The 10,442-nt window shown below is 41.3% G+C and overlaps 1 protein-coding gene and 1 long non-coding RNA gene across 3 annotated transcripts; one reads left to right on the top strand and one right to left on the bottom strand.

Annotated features, from left to right (window-relative positions):
* Window positions 1-82: 82 nt before the first annotated feature.
* On the top strand, window positions 83-7,261 carry LOC135671041 (uncharacterized). 2 transcript variants are annotated; one of them, XR_010512617.1, is made up of 5 exons: window positions 83-666; window positions 4,703-4,807; window positions 4,892-6,359; window positions 6,443-6,543; window positions 7,124-7,261. It is a non-coding gene; the product is annotated as an uncharacterized LOC135671041 (long non-coding RNA). The 2 variants fall into 2 exon arrangements; XR_010512618.1 differs by having other exon boundaries at window positions 4,688-4,807.
* Window positions 1,250-8,648, bottom strand: LOC135671040 (ABC transporter G family member 39). The gene is made up of 24 exons (XM_065178913.1): window positions 7,946-8,648; window positions 7,729-7,849; window positions 7,547-7,635; window positions 7,389-7,473; window positions 7,091-7,250; window positions 6,924-7,000; window positions 6,614-6,664; window positions 6,413-6,503; window positions 6,028-6,329; window positions 5,617-5,898; window positions 5,221-5,537; window positions 4,958-5,118; window positions 4,693-4,796; window positions 4,410-4,569; window positions 4,198-4,323; window positions 3,991-4,118; window positions 3,579-3,911; window positions 3,198-3,488; window positions 3,023-3,106; window positions 2,788-2,921; window positions 2,455-2,682; window positions 2,177-2,348; window positions 1,850-2,104; window positions 1,250-1,757 (listed from the first exon to the last, which is right to left on the bottom strand). The coding sequence occupies exons 1-24, from the start codon at window positions 8,308-8,310 to the stop codon at window positions 1,500-1,502; spliced, it is 4,374 nt and encodes a 1,457-aa protein (XP_065034985.1). The 5' UTR covers window positions 8,311-8,648; the 3' UTR covers window positions 1,250-1,499.
* Window positions 8,649-10,442: the final 1,794 nt, after the last annotated feature.

Raw genomic sequence — 10,442 nt, 5'->3', positions numbered from 1 at the left:
GAAATCCAAAGAACCTAGTCGACGCCCCGTGCCTTCTTCTCCCTCGTCCAAAAGGTCCCTTTCCTTTGTACTACAACCATCTCTCAGGCTCTCAACATCGTCGACATCCGACGCCCCATGGCATCGTCAACGTTGGCACCACCATTCTCGTGATATTGCCTCCCGGACGCTCGTACGCCGTCCAGCGATCGGATACCACAGCCTCATCATGGCGCCGCGCCCAGCCCAAGCAATATCTTCTCCCAGCTCATCCTTTTTATCACCGCTCGTGAATTCTCGAGCATCGTGGCCTCCTCCTCCTCCAAAGAAGGTGCTCCTCCACTTCCTACCTATGTTGCGGAGAGGCTCAATATCCGTAGCAAGGAAGAAAGTCTCACTGAGGGCGTCGTCGAGCCGCATGGTCATCGGATGGTTATCATTTGGGGCCTGAGCCGAGCCGAGCCGACCAATAACTGCGTTTAATATCGGTCCATTACCAGCATATCAAAGACGCCAGCGACAGCGCTGAGGCCTTGGCGCTTACGGCGTCGAGAAGGGTGGTGGCTGCCGGAGCGAACTGGAACTACTCCCACTTCAACCATCACGCTTAGTGCTTTCGATCCATCCATTCTGCTCCGATGTCACATCTCTGGCCGCAGGCTACTGCTTCTTCGCCTCAACTCTCGAGTGAGTCTTCTGTTCTTTCCTTTCAGTGTATGCCGAATATTGACTTTGCCTTTTCTTTCTTCCCCACGCTTCGAAGGTTTACCTCTTTGTTGTTGTTGTTGATGATGTTGCTATTGTTATGCTAAAAATCCAAGCTTTGACTGCGTGGGCATCGACACAACAAGTACCTTACAATAGTTATACATGTGACTGTGTTACACATTTGTAGTATTTGGGTTAATCAACCTTTGTGTGGACTAACCTAGTACAAATTGGTCATTATGTTAATTCATGGCAGATATAATTTTGTAGGTCCGTGAAGCTCATCCTGGCATGTTTATAGAGTTATATTGTTAGCCATTGGCTTCACTTATTGCTTCAGAGATTTATGATTGTGAGTCGTCCACCTTAAGGAGTTGGTAGTAAAACTATCATCTCATTAGTAATTATCGTTTTCTATACAACTTCCCTTTTTCTTTTCCATTTAATCTTTCTTTCAGTTTGTATACAAGTTAGCAATTTTGCTCTAGGATTTAGGTTCTTAAGGCATGTTCTAAATTGATCATATTTCCTTGAGACAATGAAGACATGTTATCGACTCCGATTAGTAGGAAACAACAGAATCTGAAATTTTGTTGATAAGAAAAGTTACAAGATTAGGACTTAGCTGCTCCTTCACAGACCAAGTAGCCTAGCACAAGATATCTAATGGACAAAGAAAGGGAACATATAGAAAGAATAATGGCCCTGTGCACTACTATACAGAAGACGTGCATACAAATTATTTAATATCGATCTCATAATATAGACATTTTTTAGCATCCTTGGGATCAAAAAATTGCTTTGTATCCTTCTCATCTTCTTTGGAAGTTGAACACCCTGATTGAAAAGGCGAAGACGAAAGCAAATAACACAGTGAACCCGACCACTGCAACAGCTACAACACCCAAGAAGTCATGCCGGAACCCAAAGAATCTCCTGATGAAGTCCTGCACGGTCTCATCGTTGTCCATCTTATATGTGTAGTCACCAAACTGAGAAGCAACCAGTCCGTACAATGTCCACGCCACCGGGCAAGCCCAAGAATACCATCTCCACCACACAGGAATTTTCTGTAACAAGCAAACGACAGTTTTAGCACCTCAGTTCTTGAGAGGACATTTAGCCAACCGATTTTGATAGCATAGAGTTCAGTATAACTTACAGGTCGAGGAACTAGAAAACCAGCAAATATGTTCCAGATTGCATAGAATGCTGTTGAGACTATGGCCGCAATGTCACTGTTTGGTGTCATGGCAACTGCCATCATCCCATAGTATGTGAAGTACATGAAAGTGAAGAACATGAAGAAAAGATACCAAAAGAACTTTTCTACTGTCCAGTCGAAACCAATCAGGCTGTAGACTATGAGTCCATAGATTACAGTCTGTAGGAAGATGTGTGGAATCTCAATCAGAACCTGCATGGATTGGATTAAGGTTAAAAGTGAACCTAGGAAGGCATGTTGGAGTTCATTTAAGAAGAACCATACCTGTGAAAATGCATAAGGAAGAGCAGAATACATTCCGGCAGCCTTTTCTCTGTAGAAGACAGTTCGCTCTACATCAACAATTGGTTGCACGGTTTGGCCATTCTGTATTCCAATGAAGAGAACTGCAGCGTACATGGAGCCCAAGGAGTTGAATAGGTCCTGGCTTGTTGTCCTGCACAATTTTTAGCCATCAAGAAGGGCTCTTGTATTGTTAAATCCAACAACATAAATATAAATCTATGTAGGATTCTACACCTAAACTTGTGCTGATGACTTACACTTTTTTTCCGAGTCTCCAAAAGATTGTTCCAAATATGAATGCAATGACGGTGGTAAAGAAAATTCTAGTGGCAGTATAAGATGGATTTCGCCAGTATGACTTGTGCTGCTTCCACAAGCAAGCCATGCACTGTGTGAGGAAAGATTGCGAGTACTTGGTGGGGAAGAATAGGTCATTTGAACCAGGAGGAGGTGCACTAAGCTCACTGATCAAAGTTTTGTTTCTCCTGCAGCAAGTTGGACGAGGGAGTAAGCACTACAAGTACCACAGCATGACAGTGCTAAATACTAATTACTTTTTGCTTCAGTTTAGGTATGTAGGTTAGGTCTACCTGTACAAGTCAGAGTGTCTGTATATTTCAGCAAAATCAACACCTAAAATTTCCTCCTGTGCCAGGGTGGTGACCTCCAACATCCATGTTGCAGGATTATAACCATCTCTTATTTTTCTTACTCCCTCGATTCCCTAGATAAGATAAAACAACATCGCCATGAGTGTTAATGATGCAGAAGATCATAAAGAAAGCAGCTGCTTTGTTCACTATGGTTAGATTAAGCAGGTCTCACCTCAAAGTACTTGATTAGATGACATGAGTTACATCCCAAGGGACCAACATATATCTCTTCTCCTCCTCTTTTCATCAAGAAGAGCTGCAATTTTATGAAAAAGAGATGTCAACTTTCACACACAAACATATGGAGAACTTTGACTGAAATGCAGTTGATTTCAGTTATATCGCACCTCATCAAAAGCTTCAAAAATATCAATGCTAGGCTGGTGAATGGTGCACACGACCGTCCTTCCTGTATCCACAGTATTCCTCACTGTTCTCATCACAATGGCTGCTGCCCTTGCATCTAGCCCAGAAGTTGGCTCATCCATAAATATGATAGAAGGGTTGGCAACAAGCTCAACGGCAATTGTAAGCCTCTTGCGTTGTTCAGTCGATAGGCCATTAACTCCAGGCAGTCCAACCAGTGCGCCCCTCAGTGAAGTCAGCTCTACCAATTCCATGACCTCCTCGATGAACATCTGTACCAGAATTTTTTTTTTTTTACCATCCGAGAATTCAGTGAGGAACAGAAGCAGACAAATGGATTATTGTAAGACAGAGGCACCAACCTTTCTTGTTTCGGAGTCTACTTCAGGAGGCAACCGAAGCCAGGCAGAGTAGAGAAGAGATTCATAGACTGTAACATGCGGAGAGTGAATGTCATTCTGTTCACAGTAGCCTGAGATTCGAGCAAATGTTTCTTGTTTCTTGGGGTAGCCAGATATGCAGATGTTTCCATCAATGTATCCACCAGTTTTTCTGCCAGCCAGCACATCCATGAGAGTTGTTTTTCCTGCTCCGCTTACACCCATCAGTGCTGTAAGAACTCCTGGCCTAAATGCTCCACTAACACCCTTCAGTAGCACTAAACGATCATCTTCGATGCCCTTATCTTTCATTTCCTGTGAGGATAAATATTTAGGTCCGGTTGCGTTTGCATGAATATGTTTACAGGATTTGCATAATTGGAAGAAAATCAACCTGTGGCATGTCAACAGAGTATCTGACATTGTCAAAGGTGATCGAAAGAGGAGCAAAAGGAAGCATCATTCCCTTCCTTTTGTTCTGTGTGGAAATTTCATTTTGTCTGGCCCTTCCACCCTCTCTTCCTGCATTGAGAGATTGATTTTAGAACATTAATTGCCATTCTTGCTTGATGAGCCATTCAATCAATAGCTTGTGACTGACCTTTGGTGGTTCCATGCTTCGGAGAGTTAGTTCCTGCGAGCGACGGCTCAACACCTTCACCTGTCCTGTTTGCTTGTTTCTCTCTTAGGGCCTCTTCAGAGATGACTGCCTGACCTTTCCCTAATGCTGGAGACATCAAGTTAGGAATAAGTATGATAAAAATTGTTTTGAGTTGAAGCAAGTTGAATCTGTTTTAGCTTATTAATACTCACGGTCAAGCCAGTCAAGAAAGAAAACAAAGAGGATGTTGAACATGAAGATGTAGCCAAGCAATGCACCCACACCAATCCAGTACCAGTTTGAGTCAACAAATATTCCACGTTTTTTGAGGATTTGGACTCCTAGAGTATCATTGCTTCCTGTTGGAATAACCTGTGCCAAATAGAAAATTTGATTTGAAGGAATTACCTAGACGAGTGATGAAAATTGTTGTTTAATTCATAAATAACACTGTTTTTATCATGCACAACAAGAATAAAAGAGTTGTCAGATTACTTTTTGCCAGCTATGCCCTAGGAATTCATTCACTGCGATGGCATTTTGAGCATACATCAGAGGAGATGACCAGTAGCCCCAGATCCACCATTTCTTGATATTCTCTGTAAGGAAGGTGAGAAATAGTTTAGTAATATTGTTGTCAAATCGAGACTGAGATATTGTATTGTCAAATTGGAATTAATAATTTTATTGTCAGATCGGAACCGAGGTATTGTCATTGTGCTGATGAGGCTGTCTGGCTTTGGTATGGGAAGTTATATACCTCGAGAAATTAGGAATCCACCGAGAATCAAAAGAACGAGCTGTGCAAAGGAACCAAAAGTATCTGCGACAACCATCTCCCTCCCAACAGCAGCAAGGAGCCGGAAGAGTCCAGATGCCATCTGACTGATCAAGACTAGCAGCAGGTAATGCCGAAAAAACCTGCACGATGATAATGTCTGTGGTTACTTTTCCGATGATATGAGGAGATGCAGCAAAGAAATTCCTGGAGAAAATGTGCAGATTTGTTTCAAGCCCTCTAACCTTTCAATGTTTGGATCGAAACCAATGACATAATATGTCATGCCTATCCAGACCGCACACTCCAGAAAGGATATGGGAATTTTCAGAATCCATGTTGGCAGTGCGTATGCCCATGATGGATAGAAGCGAAGGTCTCTTTGTTTGTAAAATATGGGAAGCTTCGCGATGCTCATAGCAAGCTCAGCAAACCCATTGAACAGATGAGTTACTAGCCCGAGAAACATGGCACCTAGGAAGATCACTCCATCCTCCACCGAATTCCGATGCATCTTTGTGCGAAGGAAGACCGTCATTGCAATGGCCCCAAGAATTATAAGCTGATAATGTGCCAAAAAGGATCATGTAAGGCATCATCATATTAGAATTGTCGTGTCAAGAGAGCTGCGGTTTACTCACTTGGACAACTTTGAAGATGTAAACAAAGGAATTCCGCTTCATCAGCAACCACTCCCTTGAAATGCAAGCTTTCAACAATTCCATCTTGCTAATCCCGTACGTTGTGGTGGTCAATGCAGCAGGATGATTCCGTCTCCTATCAAATGGAATGCTGAGCTCTTCTCCTAGTTTACAGCCAGCATGGAACGACTGGAAGGCTTCTGCAAACTCATTGACTGAAATATACCTATATGGCTCATCTTTGTTTGCCCAATATTGGTGCTGATCCTTCCTTGATGTAACCTATTCATGCATAGAGATGACAGTATCGAGTTATGGAAGCATTCACAAACAAAAGAATCCATGCAAGAGACAGGAAAAGGATTTTCATGTGCAATCGCAAAAGATGTTTCATTCATCTTTGACACTTACTTCTTGCAAGAAGTCCGCAGCACCTTTCCTTTCAGGACACTTGAAACCCATTGCTTCGAAGAATTGTAGAACATTCTCTCGTGGACCCTGATAGACAATTTGCCCATCTGAGAGTAGAACAATGTCATCGAACAGCTCATATGTCTCTGGAGCTGGCTGAAGCAATGCAATGAGTGCAGTTCCACCGAGGATATGGACCGATTGACGAAGGGAATTGACAATCTGGTAGGTTGTGGAGCTGTCAAGTCCCGTAGAGATTTCATCCATGAAAAGTGCCTTAGCTGGCCCAACAAGCATCTCACCTGCATAGAACCATGGGATGCTTTCAACAGGTATAGTGACGTGCTTTCTCTTAGTCATGTTTAATTCTTTTAATTATAATTACCTGTCGTAACGCGCTTCTTCTGTCCACCAGATATCCCCCTTATCATTGCGTCTCCTACCATTGTATCAGCACATATGTCCAGACCCAAGATCTGCGAAAGAAGAAATTAACAATTGTCATTTGTCTCGATGGTAATTTTTTTTATTTGCACTTTGCAACAATTTTATCGTATTTTCTCTTGTTTTTCATGGCTGAACTTACCTTCAGAATGTAATCCGTAACCACACTTTCCTGGCCTTCTACGGATATTGCCTGTAGGTGTACCATAAGGGAGAAAAGGTTTTAACTATTAGTATAAAACAGTTCTTCTTGTTAGAAAATCCGAAATGATGCCTAGTAAAGAAAAGATTTGATGTTGCAAATTATGTTTCAAAAAATCTCTGGCAAAATGAAACGACGCTGATCTAATTTCTAAACAGATGTAGATTTTTAATTTTTCTTTTTTTCTGTCACCATTTCAGGATTATCTTCCCATAGTCATAATGCAAAAAAGTTAGAGCAGGTTCGATACCTTCATGTAGACATCTATGTCAGGGTCTGGCTTGATATTTGCTTCCTTTTCTCTTCTCGATAGCTCCGTCAGCATATCTGCATCGCATCGCATAACTTGTGAATTCTCTGAGCTTTAGATTTATTTTAGCTAAAATTTATTTGTGAAATAATTCCTTCTCGACCTACCATAACGTGTTCCGACTCCTTGGCATCTTGCAGAGAAAGCCAAAGTCTCTCTCACTGTCATTTCCCCGATGTGAAGATCATGCTGCCCGATATAAGCCGAGGTCCTCTGAGGGACGAACTCATCCATGTCATGACCATTGTAAGTCACTCTTCCGGATACCTGACATCGATAGATAGATAGATGCTTTTCTATTTAATACTCGTCCATATCACCATATCCATTTGCAATTTTGCTTCACTTTTATGAGGAAATCAAACCATAAAGCATCAGACAGAAAACATGGTTTTGCTATGTTACCTTGAGGGTTGAGTCGAGCTTTCCTGCTAAGGCTAGCAGTAAGGTGGTTTTCCCAGAGCCTGGGGGCCCTAGAAGCAGTGTCATTCTGCATTGTGGGGAAGCAAATCAGACTTCTGTCAAGCTGTAGGAAAACCATAAGCCTTTCTTTTTTACCCTACCTGCATGGTCTAATGATCCCACTAATGTCATGAAGGATGGATAGGGGTTGCTTTCCGCTCGGAAGGATGTGAAGGTAGCTCAGCACACCCTGGATCACATCAACAATAGAAAACACGGCTTAGTCAAGGTTTTGCTCCCCCCACCTCCGAGAGTTGGGAGTCGAATGTTGAACGTGAATTACCATGATCTTGTTGTAGAAGAAATTGACAAAGGTGGGAACTCCACGATTCCCGACATAAGCTTCTGCATCGACGTTCAGGTGCTCGAACCTGACCTCGATGGTTGGGTTGTCGATTCCGACCCTGCAGGAGATGAGTTGTGTTGAGCTTAGCACCACCCAGTAGGCTGGCTGATAGAGGAGGAGGGGTAGAGTAAAACCGAAGCAGACGGAAGCACACCGTTCCATTCGATTCCTTAGTTTCAGAAGAAACCTCTCGTTGTCCTCCTCGGCGGTCTTCACCAACCTTACCAACAATTTCTTCCTGTCCTGAATGCCCAGGTCCTGAATGTCCACTTCCTGTCTTTCCCCGGCTTCTCCCGTCGTCATCATCCCTTTCCTCATGCGGTCGTAGGTGGGCAGTTTCTCGAGGGCAGCCCACTTCAACGCCTCCTCATCGTCTTCTTCTCGACCGGATCTACCGAAGACGTCGGTGGAAGAAGCCCGCCACGACGAAACCGTCCGTCGAATGCTTCCTCGCATGCTCCCTCCGAAGCTTTCGCGGGTGCTTCCCCGGACGCTTCCCAATCTGTAGCTACTATCCATTCTTCTGGCCGCCGAAGCCGGAGCTCGATCTCCTTGTTCCTTCTTCTCCGGGGAGAGAATTTGATGAATGCAGATGGGTCGATGAGTGAAGACTTTGGCCGTGGGGATGGGTGTTTATATACTGGTGTCGTCGTTATAGCGATTCTGAGAGGAAGGGTTCGCCCTTTGCTGTGACATGCCTTTGTTGACCGTCGGGGTTTTGGGCTCCGTAGGGAGAACTCCGGGTGGTGCGACCGGTAGCGTGGGAGAGCCGCGACGACTACAGCAGCCATTTATCCTAAACTTCCCTTAATAAGCTCATTCTACTCTCTCCATGACTCCAAAGTTGACTTGGTGTTCGAGGCCGGTCGACGTGCCTCCTACTCCGAAACGTAGCTGTCGATGACGGCCATCGAAATCCAATCTGTGACTCGCTTTACCCGCTTCTGCACGTCCGATGTGAGCGATGGGTCTTCTCTCCCTCGAAACTCCGGAAGTCAAGTCGCGGGAAGCTTTTGACTTGATCACATGCATCCGATCCAAAACAGACGGCTCTAATTGCGTCCTTCGAATGGACGCACCGAGACTTGGGTGTCCACGTGATCACAGTCATCTTGACTTGGTCCGAAGCCGACAAATTCGGTCTGCGTTGACTTCGTTTAAGTGAAAATAAAGAAAGCGCATCTTCCGCCCACCATAATGACTCGTGGAAGCCAGCTAACAAAGCCTGCGTTGACTTCGTTGTGAGGGATGGCTAATGACATATTGCTTACTTATTAGGTATTGTACTTTGATCCTATTAACTTAGGATTTCAAAAATTATATTAAAATTTTTATATTTTTAAATAATTATATTTATCCTAATGTCATCAGTTATATCGATGAAAAATATGTATGTAGCAAGCTATACTTGTGCTTTAAACAGAGAGAAACTTATAAAATTCTTTAGGAATAATAAGAAAAGATAAAGGATAAAACCAAAAGAAAAACTAAAAATCAGAATTACATATAATATATTTGTTAAGATTTAAAATATTATCTTTCAAAGGATTTTAATATTTTTATCTTTTATCTTTTAAATAAATTGAATAGATAGAATTTTATAGATAAGAGTCTCTTAGTTCAAACTATTATTCTACACCTATAAATAGATAACATTTATATGTATAAATCCATCCAAGTTTCAAGTGTTTAGGGCTTTGTTTTTTTTTTTTTTTTTTTTGAGAAGTTTAATATAGTTTTTCATTTTTTTTACTTCTGTCTTGGTTTCTTCTTTTTCTAATTGGTTTAATCTTGGACTAGTAGTACCTTGGTACTATTATTTGATAAAGAGTTACACTTCTATGTTTTAATATTTCTTTGGTGAAAAAGATAATCTCTTTCAACTATTGATTATAATAGTCATGTTGATGGGTTTGATATTAAACTTCTCAATCAATCTAACTACAAGATCTAGAATACTCATTTGAAATAATATCTCATTGGGGAAGAACTAGAGGATGTAGTTGGTGGTAATACAATAACGATACCAAATGTTATAGCAATGTCATAAAAAGATGAAGAATATTAAATGCAAAAGTTAATTTGTGTCAAAAAGATCTCTCTTAGGATCTCTTTGAACACATTATTGATTACAAATTAACTTCAGATATTTTAATTACTCTTAATGTATTACTTAATAAAAATAATATAGTTCGACTTTAATGTTTAAAGAATGATTTGACAAATATTATCCAAAATGATCTCTCAATTTTTTAGCATTTTTTAAAATTAAAAATTTATGTTTAGAGATATCACTCTTAGATCGAAATGAGTCTATTTTTTATGCATGAATTAAATATAATATTATTCATAGTCTTCCAAAAAGAATATATTCCTTATGTTACGTTTATTCAAGGATGAGTTCAATAACCATTCTTAGTAGGGCTGAAAAATCTTTTTCCGAATCCCTAGCTCAACAAATGGTGAAAGTTTCCACTTTAAGAGAGATAAAAATATCTTTTTTATAAATATGAAAAAAGATAATGATAAAGATAAAGAGAAAAAGATGATACTAATAGTAAGCTAGAGTCTTCTTCAAATAATGGTATAAATCGAAAGAAGATAAAGTGTTATTGGTGTGGCAAGTTAGGTCATATAAAGAAAAATTATCG

The sequence above is a fragment of the Musa acuminata genome, unplaced genomic scaffold, assembly GCF_036884655.1.
Source record: "Musa acuminata AAA Group cultivar baxijiao unplaced genomic scaffold, Cavendish_Baxijiao_AAA HiC_scaffold_1137, whole genome shotgun sequence".
NCBI classification, from domain to species: Eukaryota; Viridiplantae; Streptophyta; class Magnoliopsida; order Zingiberales; family Musaceae; genus Musa; species Musa acuminata.
Note: the sequence above shows the minus strand (reverse complement) of the source record. Positions and strands in the feature narration are given on the sequence as shown.